Source organism: Pteropus medius, unplaced genomic scaffold, assembly GCF_902729225.1.
Source record: "Pteropus medius unplaced genomic scaffold, Ma_sr-lr_union100, whole genome shotgun sequence".
Taxonomy (NCBI): domain Eukaryota; kingdom Metazoa; phylum Chordata; class Mammalia; order Chiroptera; family Pteropodidae; genus Pteropus; species Pteropus medius.
In genome coordinates this window covers 8,505,473-8,525,562 of record NW_024340696.1, presented here as the reverse complement: position 1 = coordinate 8,525,562, position 20,090 = coordinate 8,505,473, and the positions used below count along the sequence as shown (strand labels likewise).

General features: G+C 34.7%; 1 protein-coding gene across 3 annotated transcripts in view; it reads left to right on the top strand.

Moving 5' to 3' along the window:
- Positions 1–20,090, top strand: part of DCDC1 (doublecortin domain containing 1) — a 367,143-nt gene that overhangs the window by 295,111 nt on the left and 51,942 nt on the right. For all 3 annotated transcript variants that reach the window (XM_039866324.1, XM_039866325.1, XM_039866326.1), the window contains 6 exons: positions 1,902–2,025; positions 7,432–7,613; positions 11,158–11,256; positions 15,245–15,344; positions 16,708–16,843; positions 18,433–18,592. In XM_039866324.1, coding sequence (XP_039722258.1) covers positions 1,902–2,025; positions 7,432–7,613; positions 11,158–11,256; positions 15,245–15,344; positions 16,708–16,843; positions 18,433–18,592 — 801 coding nt within the window. The remainder of the gene's footprint in view (positions 1–1,901; positions 2,026–7,431; positions 7,614–11,157; positions 11,257–15,244; positions 15,345–16,707; positions 16,844–18,432; positions 18,593–20,090) is intronic.

The window sequence follows — 20,090 nt, the reverse complement described above, 5'->3', positions numbered from 1 at the left end:
GTTGTTGTCGTTTTTTAAGATAACAAGCTGTCAGACATGATGCAGATGGAATGACCCAGAATGGCAGGAAAATTGATACTTCAGAGCAGGAACAAAGTCCTAGGTGAGAGAGGATAAGGATCTAGGTACAGGCGGAAGTGCTGGCCTTTGGTCTGAGCACACACAGCTCTACCGTAGCAGCACGACAGGTTCTATGCTGTGAAAGACAGGTCTCCCCTGCCATCACCACCCCTCGGTGTCCAGGCTCCCAGAATTCTCTGCCAGCTCATGGGAATCCTGGGCCCTTGAACATAAGGTTGAATACTACAGGTTGTTCTGATAGGGCTGGGCAATCTCAGAAAATTTTCAGGCTCAGATGACCATCACATGGGCTAGAAAATTATGAGAGATAGGCTGCTCCTGTTTTCTCATTTATTAACCAGTGGTTTATGATATTAATGTGTCCAGCATTTTATTTCTAGGCTCAGTATCACTTAGCTATAGTGATTATTCCCTTGCCATAAGGTTCAATTTTATTGGCTAATTTTGATTTAGGAATTTTGCATCTTTAATTTTAAGTAAGATTGCTGTATTACTTCTTAAATTACCAGTAACTGACTTTATTATGAAGCTTATCTCCCCTTCATGGAATGAACTGGCCAATTTTCTATATCTTTGTGTTTAGAATATTTTGTATAGCATGAAAACGATCTGTTCCATGACCTGTGAAGTTATACGAGCAAGAGGATGTTTTCTTATTTTTTCAAATCTATGAAGTTTTCTAAAAAAAAAACCATTTATTTTGCCAGAGAATTTGCATTTGTTAACATATACGTGTATAATGTACCCTTTTAGTCTTCTCTATGCTAAATATTTAACTGACTTTTCCTGTTTGGTTTATATTTTATTTTTATTAGATTTATATGCAAAAGATTTGCTGTTTTATTTACTTCAAAATATTCTTTTAAACCATTCTACTTATTTTTTTTTTTAGTTATTTATTTCTAGTTAAATCTTTATTATTTCCTTTCATCTGTTTTCCATGGAAAGATTATATGTAAATAGATTTAAAATAAATTATTGAGTTGAATGATTTATTAATTTATTTTCTCTATTTAGCTCTTAATAAACAAGCATTTAACATTATGAATTCACCTTTGACTATAATTCTAGATGTATCCTTGAAGTTTTCAGGATTGTTATTTTTGTTACTTTCTAAATAGATATGGATCATGTTATTTTCCCCCCCTATCTGATATAATAATCTTTTGGAAGAGAGAATATGTTTTCAAAATTATCTTGTGATTGAAATAGTAAATTTTAAACTTTCATTTATGTCTAATTTTCTTCCGTCATTTGCCACAAAGAGCGTCTTGTTCAATTTCAACTTTAAAACTGTATTGAAGTTTACTTTGTTAGTATGCGGCAAATATTAGAAATGCTCCAAGAATTGCTGAGAAAGACACATTTTCTTTTGGCAGACTACAATGTACATAAACAAATGGTCACATTTACTAGTTAAAGCATTCAAATATTTTATGTCTTTATTTGCTACTTTAAAAAATTTACCTGGTAGATTTCAATCTGTTGTCTGTGTTGGTTTTTCTTTGAACGCCTAAAAAGTTTAGCTTAACTTTTTTCTATGTAGGTATTGTTATTTCTGTCATTTTTATTATAAAAGTGACTGTTACTCTAATTTGCTTTTTCTCTCAAATTCCACTGTCGCTTATAACATTTTATTTTTTTTCTGATTTAAAAAATGTATTATTTCATTTTAATATTACTTTTATTTGTGTCTCTCATACACAGTAAATGATCAGATTTGGGTTTGTAATTTTTTGCCCAGTTCATAAGCATTCAATGAATATTTTGAAGTGATATTAAACCTCGCTAAATTTTTTTTGTCTTTTATTTTGTTTTAGGTGGGCCATAAAGCATTCAGGGACCAGTAAGCCAGGCCAATGGAAACATTCCAGAGTTGAAAATCCTCTCTGGAATAAGCTTACCTACATGTGGCCGGTCCTTCCCAGCGGCCAACTTAATGAGGTTGTATCTCTTAGTATCAGATGTGGTTTGTGAGATTTATTTGAAGGCCCAGTATGTGGTCAATGTTTATAAAATGTCCATGAAGCTTTTGATTTGCACTTGCTAGGTACAAGATATCAATTAATTCTTTGTTCTATCACTTACTTAGAAAGATGCATTTAAGTCTTCCGTTGTGAAGATGAATTTATCTATTTTTTCTTGTAGTCTGCCAAATTTTACTTTATATATTTTGATATTTACTTCACAGACACACACATATTCAGAAATATTATATTTCCCTGGTGAAATGAAATTTTTATCGTTATGTAGACTGTCTAGCACTATAAAGGTCTCAATTATCTAATACTAATAGAGATATTTCAGTTTTTTTGGTTATTTGCCCAGTATATCTTCTATTTTTTTACTTTCTATATTTGTATATTCTTCTGTTCTAGGAGTCCTCCAATAATCAGCATATTAATTTTAAAAAATGGTTTGACAATCTTTATCTCTAAATAACAATTTGTTTTTTTCTTATATATTGTAATGATAGATATATTTAGATTATTTGCTTTTTATTTGTCCTGCTTTTTCTGTTTCATTTTTTTCTTCATTTTTATATTTTTTAGATTGATTTTTTTCCTCTTATTTTTCTCATCTACTAATTAGAAAATTATGTCCTCTATTTCCATTTTTTTGGTTCTTACTGTTATTACTCTGAACATTGTAGCTCACATATGTAAATGATAAAAATCTAAAGTTAACAAATATACTTATTATACTCTTCTCTCAAATAATTGAGAACATTAGAATACTTTAACTTCAGTTATTCAGTTTGTAACATATACTATTATTGTCATGTATTTTAATTTTGTCTTTTAAAAAATTTTCACAAGATATTAACATTATTGTTTGTAGTTAATTATTTAGACTTACTTGTAAGTTTTTTTCTTCTTATGAATCTCTCTTATACCCCAGTCCTTCCGCTTGGGATTACTTTCCTTTTGCCTTTCCTTTTGGTAGCAAACTCAGTTTTTACTTATCTGAAAATGTATTTAGTTTGCCCTCATTTGTGTAAGGTATTTTTACTCATCAAACTGAAGATATCATTAGGAAACAAATTATCTTGTTTCTTTTAACATTTACCTTTAAAACTATAAAATTTTTGCTTGTAGTCTGGGATTTGACAAATGATCATAGGGATGAAATTGGACTATTTCAAAGCTCTCTAGCCATTCAAAAAGAACAGTAGCTTTTTTGGCAGAGCAAATAAGGGGTCAAAAAAATCTCTGGCCCTCACATGTAAACCAAAAGGAAAGGACTAAGGCACTAACTTAGCCAAAGTGAGACAAATTAACCATGTAATTCAAAATGACTGAGCCCAAGAGTTCTGTTATCTCTTGAAATATTTGAGGAAGAGAAGAGTATACTTACCAAGCAGGGAACCCAGTTCTCATTCAGATTAAATGCGATCTGTTTAATTTAAAGTCTGGAACCATCTTATCTGTGGGAATCATGTTTTCTTACAATTCCATTTCCACATAATTTATTTTTTAGGAAAAAAGGACATTTTTTCTGATATGATTGGCGTATTATTAAATGCAATTAATATTTTGCTCAGAAAGACTCTCCAGATAAATAAACTGCAGCTAGACTTGTGACATTCATATTGTGGGTTCTGAACACTTTGGTCACTGCCAGCATATGTAATAAATTTACTCCAGATTTAATTTTCCAACTTTACTACTTATCTAATCATTATTTATTATATATTTAAGCAATGCAGATAGAGCAAGGAAGGAGGTAGATATGGTCTCTACCTTCATGGAGCTTACAGTTTAAGAAGTATAGGCTGTGTGCCTAAAAGGAAGGAACCAGAAAAGGAAGAAGGCAGATTTGATGAATAGAGGACAAAGAGGAGAGAAAGAAGAAGCTCACAGGAAAAGTTGATGTCCAAGAAATCAAGGCTTTTTGTTGAGCCAGTTCATTCAGTCGTAAGGTCGGTATGAGGAAAGTTAGCCAGGCTGGTTATCTAAATGCGCCTGAAAATTAAGTCAAAATATTGAATCTAAGAAAATCATATCAGAAACACTATCCTGAGTGATAGTGATAGTAACTCAAATTCTCCTATTAATTCCATGATAAGAACCTTTCAAAATTGAATGAAGACCATGGGAGGATTTAGGGAAATATGGACAATAGAAATTATTTTTGTGGTGACTCAGACTCCATTGATACCAAACTATTATCTCTCAGTGGTGACAGCTACTCTGAGAACTGATTTTGTGCTCTTCTCACTGTTAAATATTATTCAACCTAACAGGCAATCGATGCTGCGTTATATGAGAAAATAGCCTTTCATGTGTCCTAGGACATCAGTATTTTAGAAATATGTCAAAACCTTTTAAAAACACAAAATCAATGAATTATTTTGGTTTGTTCTATGACTAAATTTACCAGAATAATTTCTAGGAACTCAAGTTATTTTCTCACCTCTTGGGGGAAAAGTTATAAATTGACAAGTTGTACTAACCACTTGATGGTAAGGAGCAATGGATGAAATTATTGCAAAAAGTGAGTCTAAGGAGACTTAAGGTTTTAGAATGAGCCATTGGATAGTGAGTTTAAAAATTCTAAATTGCTAAATTAAAACATATCCATTTGGAAGAGCACCTGTTAAAGAAAGTGAAAAGTACACATTTTATTAATCTGTTAATGAATGATGATAATTAGCTGTAAGTAAAAAAGGGGGAAAAAAAGATGTGTAAGAAGGCCCAAGAGAGAAAATTGAAGCATACATTAGTTTATTAATAATAAATAGATGAAGGAGGACCAATTTGACTAAGATATTTAGATTATCAGTTAAGAGCTGGACTCCTAAAGAAGCACAGGCTGCCTCTGGTTACGAGAGAGGCGCGAAAAATAAAAAGCAGAATTATCAATGTACGGGAGCACCATGGCCCATCGGGGTCTCCTGACAATGCAGCTGTGCCATGGAATAGCATGAACACAGAGAAAACGCTTAAAGAAATGAATGAGAACATAAGAATTCCAATGGGGAAAATGGAGGGTGAGGAAACATCACTCCAGTTAGTTTAATCCATGGTTTTCATTGTTCATGATTCTGACACCGTATTTCTCTATTTTTATGAAGGACAAAAACTAGAAGTCCTTTAAACATTAGAACAAGGTTTAAAGTGGCTTAAAGGAAGAACTGACAATGATAGCTCGTACATTTGGAAAGTTTCGAAACCCACGATAATTTGTCGTCTCTTTGGATTGGGTTTCTGTAGTGTCTCGAATTAAGAAGAGAAGACTCTTGGGCCTCCTTTATCTAACTGGAAGGCAAAGGAAGCCATCTGAGGTCAGCAGTGCTACAATGGAGCTAAAGCGTCTGTAGTGATTACCACTTATGATACAAATTTGGGAAGTGAAAAGATCTAAAAATAAGTAGGAGCTAAGATGGCACATTCAGAAAGCTAATCGGAATTATAGCATGGTTGGGATATTGAAAAACAAATCTTAGTTCTATATCCTAACTCTGTGAATTGACAGTTCTAACAAATTAAGTTTAAGGGAGAATCTTTTTTTTTCTTGCTTTTCTTTCCCTTCCATGGTTCAGAAAGAAAGAAAGGGGACAATATTAACTATTTTATACCAAGAATTCAATGTGGCAGTAATTCTTTAATGAGAAGACTGTTTTCTTCTGTCTCCCTCCTAGTCAACCTTTTCTTCATGATAATTTATGTCTAAAACTAGAGCAAATGTTGATTTGCTCTGAAGTGCTTAATACCTTTGTTGTAGAAAAGTTACAGATCAATCCTGAATGCACGTCTTAGAGAAGTTATGCAACCCCACTCCTCCACACCCCTCATATTAAGCAAAACTTTTATACAATAGAAAAGTTTCAAATGAAAATATACAATGAGTTTGTCCTAACCTTTCCTATTTCTTCTCAATGACAATAGTAAGAGAAAGAGACCACAAACTGCTCCATTCATAATAATAGACACACATCTAAATAAACACTTCACTGTCTTGTCTTTGCAATTTAAATGCCATACAGGGAAAAGGTTCACAGTGAAGGTCAGGGATACAGCAAAACTTCATTAATTCAAATTTTGCTTATTTAGAAAAGTGATGTTAGCTTCATTGTGTGCCACTATTCTAAACACATTTATTAAGCAAATATTACATTAAAAAATATAAAGAAAAAAACATTAGCATGAAAAACACTCTACTCATGAGCTTTTAAACATTTATTTGTACTGCTCTTCTCCGAATTGAATGTAATTAATGTTATTTAATTACTCAGCTCACAAATTAGAGTTATAATTAGATGCTGTTTAAGAATATTTAACCCTTATAATTTTCAGATATTGTTTATAATTTATTTAAAACACATTTTTGGGAACTATGTGATTATTCAGTATGATCATACTGAGTCATAAGATTCTAAAAAATTTTCTAGGGAATATGTTAGTAAATTATACTTTTTGTACTAGCTTTTAAAAAATGTACTCCCCTTCAAAAAAGTAAAGGCCGTTGTGTCTTTCTGTGAGTGGCAATACCAGTTGCCCAAGTCACAGACATGGGAGCCATCCTTACTGACTCATATTTTTATCCTTCCTTTACTACACAAACTCCTACTAAGGCTTCAGGCCTGTTATTTGGCATTTCTGAGTTAGGCTCTCTTCCTATGTGGTCCCGTCACACTTCATACATAACCTGTTGCTATTATACTTACACTATTCAATTGCCAGTCTATTTCTAGCTAAGTTTCTGAGCACACACTAGAAATTCCTTGAGGAAGAGTATTCTATCTTGTTTATAGTTTTATTTCCAATATCTAGCAATGTGCCTGGAATACAGTCAACAATAAATATTTGGATAATGCATGAATTAATAAGTAAGTGAATGTATGAATGAGTGGATACAAATGAACTGAATTCTACAAATGAAACATCTGAAATTTAAGTTTTATCATCTCACTATGTTTTTTGGAGTATCTCCCAAATATATTCTTCTTTGCCAAATAAATTAAATTTAAGATAATATTATTTCAGTTTAGAAAACCACTTTTCATACATTCTTCCTTTCTTCATATTAATTAAAGATATTTCAACATGAACCAAAAACATTCCAAGTTAATTTAGTTCTGTTTTTCTAGAATGATGTTTTTCTAAAAGGAAATAAATCTTCCAGGTCGTAACATAACACAGGTTTCTACGTACATAAACAAATTACTATTCTTCCTCTTTATCCAAATAAAGTATTAATTAGAATTGTCTGGACCACCTTGGGTACCCAATACATGTTTGATGAATAAATGAAAGATTAACGATATAAGCAGTGTGTTACATTTTTTTATATCTAGAAGTATATCTTTTTACTAATTATCAAATTTTGTGTCATTTCTTTCTGAAGGAGTTTGATTGGCCAATAGAAGGACTGCTTGTTCCAAACAGCCCTTCCTTGAAGAAACCCATCTGTAAAACAGCAGAGCCTTATGTCCCTGTAAGACTCAGAATTTTACGGAATGGAGACAAGAATAAAAACAGAGCCCTTACTGTAATCAGTCCAGACATCTCACCTGGAGGGAATATGCAGTGAGAACAACTTGTTCATATTTCTCATTTAATATACTTTCTAATTTCTCTAGATTTTTGTCTTCTTCATTACAGATGTTTTCCCGAGGAAATTCTATGCTTATTATTATTATTTTTTAAAAGGTTCCTGTGTTGCTATTTGGATATGAAAATAGATACTAAGATTCATTTAGTTTCTATGTCAGGAACTTAATTTCAACTCTTCTGATTTAGGCTAGCCATGGGAGAAAATAATGAGTTAGAGATGAGCAGTTGTGAAAAAGTTTTTTGATCACTATGCTTTGAATTAGCGTATTTTGTTTGAGTTTTCTTAATGGATTTTGAAATAACTAAGCTCATAAATTGCTTCTTAAATATAATTTTATAATTTTATAATTTTATAATTCCTTACTTAAATTATTATTATACAATTATTTACATTTCTATTTTTAGCATATGTAACAAATAAATATAGTTCTCAAAATATAACTTTACATAATTTATATCCTTGCCTTGGAATAACATTTTAAAAGTTTATCATCCTAGCAAAGCATCAATCTGTACTTTATCTTATGTTATGAGATTAGAATAAAATTTTCCCAAACAGCCAGTATTTTTCCAGCATTGGAGAAAAAAATCACCTGCTATATTTTCATTATATTTTATGACAAAAGGAATTATAGATCAGTGCATAGCTCTGATGTAAAGAATGAGTTAAACACATTGTTTCTCATATGATTAGCAGTGATATTACCTCTTGACCTTCCTTTTGAGATGTTTAGAATATTTGAGGCTGCTGATAATATTTCTTCACATTGATTAAATATACTTCATACATCACTGAACAATGAGTAACATTAAGATCGGCTGTCCACTGAACTGCCTTGTAAAGATGATAAAGTAAAAAATTAATCTTCAAAGTAAAGTCAAGCCTGAAATTGAAATCTTTGACGCATACATTTCATAATTAGTTCATTCTGCTAGATGTAGAATGTGAAGGCAATACTCTTAGTATATGACTTTTTTAACATCCAAAATTAAATAATTTTTTGTCTCTTCCTACATTTATTTATTTTTATTCTATATCTTTAACTGTGGCTCAAAACTGTATACAGATTTTGTCTTTTCTCATTAATGTTTTAAAATGGATTCAGTCAGGTAATCTAAACATAATTCAAGAGATTTGTTAATTTGGACAGCTATTCTAGCAGAGAATGTGTGAAACTCTCTGCTGTCTATATTCATGGAACAGTGCGTCCTGGTTAATCAAATATTCACTTTATTCACTACATAAATTAGTTATTCCCAAATAATTTAAATACACTGGCATATGCTTGATGCTAAAACTCTACTAAATATTTAATTTTTCTTAGCAGATTCAGAAAGTTTTCTGTAGGATTATAAACAGCATTCCTCGTCCCCCTCCCCCCACCCCTGGAGCTGTAAGTTTGTCAGTTCTGGTAACAGAAGGTTTAAATGGGAAGAGTTTTAGTTAATGTTACAGAGCAGTTATGTTGGCCAGCTCCAGAGGACACGGTTTACATTGTATTTCATATGAATGGCACCCCAGAGTTGTGCAAGGTAGGAAGCCTTGCTGTGCTACTTTTAATATATCCAAGTTAAATATCTTCTCTTCCAGGAAAATAAATGCTAGTGACATGTAGGGGAACATTAATTGCATTAACCTGAAATTTATAAGAAGAAAGAGGGTTGGGCCAGTTAGTGTCTTTACAAGCAAAATCAGGCTAGGATGATGAAATAAGATCCATTTTAACCATGCTTTAATAGTATGCTATTGTTTAGTTATTTAATAATTCATTCTTGAGAGTTTGAGGAGCATTTATTGTTTATTGTTTTTGTTATTGTTGCTGATTCCTCTGTGTACAAAGCCAGAGGAAGATTAAATAGCATTTGTTAATTACTTAGTTGATCATTTATTAATTACTTAGTTGATTATCTTAGTGAGTAAAAAGATCTTGTCATTTAGTCTTGATAGTGGTTGTCAAATTCATATAAAGACCATTGTGATTTCTGTGTCACAGGTGAATTTCATCTCTCAGAACTGTAAGTTAAACAGAGAATTCTGTGATATTTTAAGGAATTTTAATTCTCTGTAAGTTAAACAGAGAACTCTGTGATATTTTAAAGAATTTTAATTTTAATTTCAATTTGAAGCCATAAAATAACCTTTATATTTTAGATTATTTTCATAAGTTATTAGTAAATTATGATCCTTGGACTCACTCAAAGTTCTTAATGTAGTTTTTATGTCTCTTTATGACCTTTTTTCTCTAGCTCCATCTTCTAGCAACAGTCTCCTCGATTTTCACTCTTAAATCCCTTCCACTCCCCAATATCTCCTACCTGCCTCAATAATAAAGGTCTTTTGAGAATGACCTTTGAATTTGGACTTCATTTCTAGATGTTGACTCTGAACTCAGCACTTCCATCCCTTCCCCCAAGTTAGCTGTAGCTTTAAGCACTTCCTTGCTCTGACCTTGTGTGCTTTCCACCACCATAGTGCCTACCACTCTGTGATTACTTGCTTATGTCTCCATCCAGGAGATGGAGAACCAGGATAATGTGTTATTCATCCATATAAGTGCTGGCTGCTATGGTATAGTCAGGGAACAGTGTATCTTGGTCAATCAAGTATTAAGTCATTTTATTTACCACATGATTGAGGGCGGAGGTCCCCAACACCTCCGTCTGCACACCTGTATCATGTGGCCAGCTAGGAACTGGGCCCTTCAGCAGGAGGTGAGCTGTGAGTGAGCAAGTAAAGCTTCATCTATATTTGTAGCCACTCCCCAGCGCTAGCATCACCACCTCAGCTCCACCCCAGATCATCAGGCATTAATCCTCATAGGAGCACTGGTCCCTGGTACCGAAAAGGTTGGGGAATGCTGATTTAGGGCACATAGTAGACCCTAAATCAGTGCTTATAGAATATAAATTAATTAAAGATGAATTAATTAATATCTGATTACCATTTTTAATAAACGAGTGAATGAATGACCATTTTTGACCACTATTTCTTTCATTTAATAAAACATAGAGATTTTAAAAATATACAGAATAGTTTTCTAACTTGAAAATTCGAAGAGATGTATATTCCAATTAAGCATTCTTTTTCTATGATCATCATTATTTATTTTTCAGTTAAAAATTTTCGGGTTTGGATTGATCATTAACAATATATTAAAAAACATATTAATATGAACAATATATAGATAAAACATCCCAGGCAAAATAAATGTCATCTCTCTGGTTTTTTTCAAATTTGATTAATTCACATTTCAGAGTACTCAGCATTAGTAGAAGAGGATTACAATATTGAAAATTTATTTTCTTATATAAATTGCTCGCAGTATAAATATTCATGAAGTTTAATTTTTAATTGTGACAGTTTTTGAAATTCTGTTTTTTAAAAGAAGAGCAGATTATTTTAGGGCAAATCAGGATAAATTAAAACCTCATGATTTTTTCAAATGTTTAAACAAGTTGAAAGTTAATTGGCAATACATATTGACATATCAATCAAATCTTGGATCATTTGTTTCAGATATGTTGACACTGAGATGAAAGAGGATATGAAAAATCATTCTACTAAACATTCTGAAACAGAAACAAACCAGGCTAAGTTTCATCAACTTTTGAAGAGGTAAATACTTATTATCCTAAATTCAATGGTATTTTCCATTCAAATGCCTGAATGATTGTGTGCAATGCATAACACAAAATACATATGTACCTACATAAGACAACAGTTGTTAATATAATAATTCTGGAGTTTTAAATCTGTGAAATACCTCAACTATGTGAGTTCATGATACCAATGCTAATTAATACATTTTTCCCTCAAATTTTAGGGCGATTTTCTCTAGCTTCTGAACTACCAACTCTGTAAACATATATTTCTGTGTTTTATATTTTATAGTTTTAAAGCAACTTCTCTTTGGTTTATATTTGAATTGAAGGAAGGGTAGTTATCTACTTTAATCTAGTTTTTAAATATCACTAACATGTATCTTATTTATGAAATGTAATTTTTCTTTTGATCGTTATCCTACCAAAACAAAAATTATTCCCATAGAATTTGGTAACTGTTCAAAGTAGAACACTTGTTACAAACTTTTTTGCAAAATATGTCTTGTCAAATATGAGGAGGCAGTCTTAGAGAATTTTAAGGAAATTATGCTATTCTTTAGTTATTTAATAATTAACCCCAGACAGTTTTGATAGTCTTGTTGTTGTTGTTGATTCTTCCACCTACAAAGCCCAAAATCTAATAGCATATCAAGCCCATTTAAAAACAATAGATATAGAATGTTTTTGTTGATTCCTAATGTTGGGCAGCGTGGCGTGTTAGTAGGACCATTAGATTAAGAGTAAAGGGAATTGATTTTAATCTCAGGATTGCCATTAACTAGCTGGAAAACTTCCGCAAAGCACTGTATTTCTTGATCTCATTTTCCTCCTCGTTAAACAGGAGAGTTGGATGAAGCGCTAAGAGGAACACAAGAAAGAATTTGATTATTTTCATATCTGTTGTGTTCATATTATGTGTATCAACCAATCTTGGATGTTCTATAGGAGATTTTTTTTAAGCACAAGATGTTTCTTGCTCTCAGGAAACTCCTAACTTGTTAAAAAAGAGATTTTTTGTTTTTTGTTTTTTGTTTTAATTGAAACAGAAAGCCACACAAGACAGTATTTAAATGTACAGAAGTGAAAATGGTCAAGGGATCACTTTATCTATAACCAAGAAGGAGAGAGAAACTGGTGAGGGGCAATTGTCAAGGAAGGCCACATGGAGAGGGAGAAAATGAGAGAGATATAAAAATAAAGAGATACAAAGCCAAAAGATAAAGAAGAAAGCACATACCCCATATCTTCATGTACATTTTGTCACTGATTTAAAGAACCGGAAGGATGTGGTGGGACTTCTGGGAAGGGGGTCCTCACAGTGACTGGGGAAAGGAAGTCTCCATGAGTGTGGCGCTGTAGCTCTCTGTGAACCTGGAGACCCAGCTCCTACCTTCTCCCCTGCCCTTTTCTCTAACAGCATCCTGGGTTGTGTGGAAATACAGTCCTCAGGGAACCAACACCAGACTCTGCTTTATTCTCTATAAATCCAAGCAGTCCACATGATTACCTGTCCTAATTCCTGGTGTGAGAGTCAGAGGACTTTATTCCTAGTATCTTTGCCTCCATGTAACAGAGAAATCCTGGACTGCTTGTTCAACATCCCAGCCTGTCTACTCACTTTGTAGATCTAATATCTTATTATTCTGTGATGATGTCCTCTCAGAAGGCCATATGATATAGTAAAAGACCCAGAGAGATTTAGGTTTGAATTCCAGCTGTCCCACTTACTAGTTACGTGACCTTGGGCAAGGACTTTAATCATCAGGCTCAGTTTCTTCATCACTAAAATGGGCCTCTCAGAAATGCTGTGAGAATTAAATGAGAGAGTGAACATGGAAGGTTTGCTGTGCTTGGTCCATACTAACAATGCAGTGCTGATTTTTATGTGCCAGGACCTTTACAGGTATTCACACACTCAATCTGTAAAATATCCCTATTGGAAAAGTAATACTATATTAGTCTTTTACTGATGGAGTAAATGAGGCTCGGAGAAGTTTTGTAATTTCTCTGAGGTTGTGCAGCCAGTACATGAGAGGACTAGAATTTGAACTCAGGCAATCTGATTCCAGAGTCTACATTCCTTATTAGGCACTTAAGAGCCAAGTCTTTTCTCTCCTCTTCCCATTTATATATTGGCTGGCACATACACTAGTTAAAGAAACATAGAGGAAACAACTTATCCCAATCCTTTTCAACCCACCTGCATGAGCCAATCAAATTTGGCACTATTATGGCTAGGCTTTCAAAATAGGAAGGAAGAAAGACTCACCAACCACCCATTCCTTCTAATCTCCCACTTGCTGTTATAAAACAGGATACTCCCACAGTCTATTCTTCTAAGGAAATTTGAGTGGGAGCAGAAATGATTATGGTAACTCTTCTTAGGTCAGGCTCAAACTGCTTGGACCTATAAAGATATTGATTTCGGGAAAGTAGAAGGAATTAAGTTAGGTTTGGGGCCAGTACCCAAAGAGAATTAGGCAAATCTGTGACTTAATTCTTTGATGGTCCTTCCTACCCCTATCCCACTAACTCCTGCAAATGAGAAACAGCCTGGTCCTCACTGGTCCATCAGCTTCCAGAGCTGTGACCTGAGAAGCAGAAATTTAGTTTCTATTGGCTGTTTCCTTCTAAGACCTCTCAGGGAAATGGAGGGCCTAATATCTGCTCAATTGCTTTTTCCCATCTAAGAAAATAAAATAGAGGAATGTTCTTAATACAGCTGAGTCTTCCTGATAAGCGTAAAGTCACTTCTAATTCATTTGCTGTAGACAATACATTCTAATATAAAATATATTAGCAGGAATCTTCCATTTATTTCTTCCAATGGCAGGATCACCTCAATATCATTCTTTAGGAAATGCCCTGTCACTCTCCTTTAGCTCTAGATCCTCTTCCTCATAATTCCACCTCTTTACTTCTAAACTGGGTAGATAGATTCCAGCCTCTCCCACCACCAGTCTATCTTTCACCTTTCTGACAGTTAACTTCCTAAAAAGCAGATCTGAAATCACCACACCTCCGCGCTGATACCTTCAGTGGCTGTTCATTATCTGGCATCATCCTAAGTGCTTTCAATTAGTTTCTATCTTCTTTTCCAGCTTTATTTGGTTCCTCCTCCTGTTCATACACTCAGCTGCAGCCGTATGAAACTTCTCTAGGTCCTAATTCTTCTTGACAAATGCCTGTTCATCTGTCAAGGCCCAACCCAAGTGTTACTTCCTTAGACAAGGCTCCCTTGGATAAATTCATTATTTTTCCTCTGTGTTCTCACAGGGTCCTGGCCAGGTGCCTATAACAGCACCCACTACTTCATATTCCACTTCGGTTGCTGACCTGTTTCTCCTTCTGACTAGAGAGGGAGCTCCTGAGGGAACAGGGAAACTGTATCATTCATCTTGCTGGCCCAGTGCTTGTTTGCGGGGGAAAAAATCACTGTTATTAAACATTAGTTTAACCAGGCAAAAAAAAAAAAAATCCTATTTCAAAGGAAGTTAAGGCCTATAAAGATCACTTCTGGAGGGAGGAGATGAGAAACCACTTGGTGATGGATGTGACTTCAGAGGCTTTAGTGAAAGAATAGAATTTCAACAGTAAAAGCCAAAGAAGGTATTTTAGTTAGAAGGAAAAGCAAGGAAATGGGAAAGTGTGGGAGCATATTGAGAAATGAAAAACCAGTAATGATGTGTCTACCTATTTCTCTATCATGCCTGGCATTGCGCTAAGCACTTTTCAAAATCAACTCATTAGCCTCATAACAACCCTGGAAAGTAAATAATTTAGGATTTGAGAGTTTAAGTAAAGCAAGCCCATGTCCCACAGTTTGGAAAAGGGGAATGAGACTCAAAAGGGGCTGATGGGCTCCAGAGCCTCGCTGTTGGCACACAGTCCTGTAGAGGGAGTTGTCATTAATGACCCAAGCCCTTCATTTCTTTTGTTTTCTCTCTTCTCTGCTGGAAACTTTCTGCTTACAAGGTCAATTTTTGTGTCTCCTACTACAGGTGTACTGAAATTTTAAATTTACCTTCTGCAGCTCGGAGATTGTTCAATGAAAAGGGGAAAGAAATCTTTATCTTAAAAGATCTTCAAAGAGATGAACTGGTAAAAACATAAATGTGAAACTGGAAATATTAACATACGAATACTACTAAAATGTTTTAAAATAAGATTCCAAACATTTACCCTTTTCTTCTTATTTCTTTCTCAGAATTATCCTAACTCGGCAACCATCGGAAAGTAATACTAATAGCTAACTAACCGTTGAGAGCTTACTATATGTCGGGCATTATTTTCAGGGCTGTATATGAATTAATTCATTTAATGATCATCTCAACCATATGAGATGGATGCTCTCATTTTATAAAAGAGTGAAGAAACTGGGGAAGACCAAATTATTAACTGCTTGTGATTTCTATCCTATTCTTAAGGAGGCAGATTCTCTTCTCTTTTTGAAGCCTTCAAAATGTAGTTGTTTAATGATTTCTTACTCAATAATAATGTCAGCTTTTCAGAGAAAAATATATCCATGTTTTCACATACTCTACTTGGTGGCTGGAGAGGGCCGAGAAGGGTTTTAGCAGTCCAGCCTTTTCTCCCATTTATGGAATTGGAGGTATCAGATTTGGAAAGAAAACCTGTTTTGACTGATGCCTGAAATTCTTCGAACAGAGCCAAACTCCCACCATATTTTCAGAATTCAGTTCAGGCTCTGAATGTAAAGACCCCATTAGAGATTCTTAAACAGAAGTACCAATGACCGGTATCAGAGGCAGCATAACAGAGTGGAATCTATTTTTCTTGGAGATTAGCAGACTTTGTGAATTCTAAAGCTATCATTTGCAGGTTTTTTGTTTTACACACACACACACACACACGTATATATATATACACACACACACACACACATATATATACATATATACACAGATATATGTGTGTGTGTGTGTATATATATATATATATATATATATATATATATATATATATTGCTGCAGTACTCTGCAGTACTTTGCTATGTTATTTTATTTGCTTGAAATGAAACTGTCACTATTCTGAGCAGTGAACTTGAGATTGACACATGAACAGCTACATGATTAAGTATGTCCATAAGAGAAAGAAAAACTGTTCAGAAAGAGGGAAAATTTGAGAAAGTTTTTCCTGGGTCCTCATACAAAGCATATGTATAAAGATTAGTGAGTAATCTCAAAAGAAGTAGCACTGAGTTTCTTTTCTCTCTTACTGAGTCTCTCTCAATATATAGCAATATCTCTTCATTTTTCTCACTTCCAAGAAATATGTATTTATTTAAGGACATTTAAGGAATACATATAAGCAAAATGAAGAAGAAAAAGTTAACTATTCATCTATTATTATAGGACATTCTGATCACTACCACTTTTGGCTATGACAAATAATACTGCTGTGAATAATTGTATATGGGAGCAGAGGCTCATTTCTTTGATAGGTGTATGTTTCATGCGGAGAACACTGGATCAGTCCTGACCAGTCCATTGCTTGGCAAAAGAAACAAATCTTCCTGAGGAACTTAGCATCAGACATTTCTAAAATTCAGACCTTCTGCAGTACACGTAAGATGGAGGGTAAGCATTGGAATTACTTACCTTACTATATGTAGCCAAAATAAAATATTTGGTGATATAGCTTTTTAAAGAAAATCCAAGTTTGCTTAAACAGCTCATATTTTGCTCCTGCATCTTGCTGTTCAGCTTTTCAGACTAATTTTTATATTTAACAGAGTTGCACATTTTAATTTACACTACACTTTGGATATGCAAAGAAAGCGTAATCTATTTATTTTGTCTTTAACAAATGGGGCTGGCTTTGTGAGCCCCATGCACCCTCATCAAGGAAAACACAAATTTTCCGTCAGGTTTAAATTTTTTCCCATCTATTAATTTAAATAGTCCCTTTTGGGAGGGCTTTCAGATTTCCCAGGTTCCAGAGGCTCGCTTTAGTTCCTATCTAGGATGGAAGGAAAGAAGTTGGGGTGCAGATCCTCTTGCTTTCTGGGCCCTGCCGGCTGAAATCCATGGCCATATTATGGCATTCTATCCTTTTGGCTCAGACGGTGCTCTGGGTGGGTCGTACTTCCTGCCTGCCTCAGCCTCTCCCCTGCTTCCTCTGGCCCCCTGAAGCCTAGTTGTGGCTGTGTAGCCATCTCTGCAAGTCTTTGCTACAGGATCCCTTGACCTCTGCTCGGCAACTTCTTCTGGAAAGCCCCCAGTATGGCTCTCAGCAGATCCTGGTTCATGGCTGCACCCCCCAGAAACCACATCCAGGTTCAGACTGGAGTGGTGTAGTGAGGACAGCTTGAAAAGGGACTTGTCACAGTGTCCTGAAAATGTGCTGTGTGTCCACAAAGTTTCCTTTTAGCTAAGATAGCTGAAATGAAGCCTATAGAGGGGGGAATCATGATACCCCATACCGGTTTTCTGCCTTCCTCTGTCTTCTGCCTCAAATCCCCTCAGGCCCAGAAATGGTGAGTTTTCTCTAGGTCAACCCCGAGAAAAGGTTTAACCCTTGATATGCTAATTGGGAACTAAAGGTATCTGGAAAAATACTAAATCATGACAGTGTCATGATGACTTACATGGCCATTGTCTTATGGCGATACGCTGTGCTCGAAAGTCAAAACTATCTTTGTACTTGTGCTTTCCTTTTGTTACATTTCTCATCTTCTCATTGTCTTCTCCCCTCTTCCCCACCCCGGTTAGGCTGTCCCAGGAACCAAGGCAAAGTCCTGTACATAGAAAAGCAAAGGAGAAGAATTGTGAATGTACTTTAAAACATTACCCTGTTGCATATATTGAACACTGTACAGTAAGCTTCGCATGTGTCTTTCAAAGCATTGGGGACTTTCACTGAGGAGTTTGAGATTCTAGAAAGATCTAGAGACATCTAAAAAAGCAACCCACTTAAATAGAGTTTACAATAACTTCTTTTTGGAAAGACCTATTTTTGACTATCTTGAGAGAAAAAAAATTTATAAAATTTAAATGAAATCCAATCTATTAGTTTAAAGAGCAACGATCAGTTACTCTTAGAATCTGTTCTTTTATATGGAATAGCTATAAATTTTCTGCATTGTTATTTTAGCACATGTTTTCAAATTTCTAGTTCTCTGCAATCATAACTAATATGTCTTTGGCATTTGTGCATTTCTGTTCAGCTCTTGTTCTAGAAGTCCACAGTGACATTGTGTCTGGGGCCAAGCTTACTGTGCACAAACCTATAGCAACTTTTGAAGAAGAGAAGCAAATTATAGAACCAGAAGAAAAGCAAATGCAAAAAAATGCTTTAACAATGGAAAGGGCTTCCAGTAAAATTCTGTAAGTATTCAGTGTGGCCAGAAAAGCTACCTACTTGGCGTTTGAACTCAGTTCATTAGCTTGATAACAGCATGAGCCCATTCAGGGAACCCACCCCAGTTTTGTGAAGTGGATGCTAGGATTTAGTTTCCTGGCAAAAGAATGGAGCTGGAGCTTCAGTGTTCAACCACCACAGTGATCTACTTTCAGTAGTTTTCTTACAATGTTACTATTTTTAAAAGACTGGAATCTTAAAATTGCAGATATTTATTTGAAGAATTTATTGTGTTTTGTTTTCATCGACGTGGACTTCAGGAACAATTAAGCTGCTTCCTTCATGCAGGTTCAAGTTGGATGTATGTTAATATACAGTTATTCTGAAATAGCTTTCTGATTGGTCTTTACATCCATAATCTCTTCCTTCCGATTCACCTGAAGTTCCAGCTACGAATAATAATCTTTCTAAACCACATTTTTTTTTTTTTAATTCAGTTCTTCAATGTCTACCTATGCAGACAGAAAAAATAGTCTGGAATCCCGATCCCTTCTGACCCTGGTCCAGGCCTGTCATCGACCCTCATTTGTACCCTGCCCCCACTCTACATTTTTTATTCCTGCCACGTGAACTCCATGCTCCAGCTCAGCAGCTACAAGCTGTTGCCTGAATGTGGCATGCTCCAATTGTGCACTGTTGCAGGCTTCTGAGCCACATATTCATTTCTCTCCACCTGAAATGCCTTGACTTGTCCTGTCCTCTTTTGTGGGAGGATTCTTCATCACTGAAATTAATCATGGCAGCGATCATAGGTAGCAATGTTCCCCCTAGCCCCCCAACACTCCTCCAAACAACCACCAACCTGGGAATTTCTTTAGGGCAGAAACTCTGTCACACATCTTTTGTGAAGAGCAGGGTAACTGACTTTAATCATTATTTATTGAATAAATGAAGGAATTATTGAATGAGTTTCCAAATTATAAAACCCCAAATACTTAATCAATTACCATTGCGATAACTGTGAAAATTAATTTATATATCACTGTTATAAACTGTTTTAAAAGACTGTCTCCATCCTTAATTATAAGAATTTCAACTTTTATTTTAGAAACCAAACTTCTTCATTTTGATGAGTGGTTCATCTGGTCCTATGTCCTGACACTAACAAAGGCACCAGAAGGCTTTTTTTCAGAGAGAATGATTTGACCTATATGGTATCTTCCTCAATGGTTAGCAAATTGACCACAAACTTTACCAGCATCCCTTTTCATTCTTCTTCTAAAAGTTGTATCATCTAGTCTCTGAGTTATAAGCCTATACTTGGGAAAAAATAACAAAGTAAGAAAATGGAAAGAACATCTTAGAGCAAAGATTTGCATTGTTCCGATTCATAGATTTCAAAAAGGCTTGGAGTCCTTGAGGTAAAAGTGATCGAGTCCACTCAGAACACAATACAGGAGTCTCCTGTACATTCCAGGCAGGCCCTTTTGATGCTGTCTCTTCTTGAATACTGCTAGTAACAGA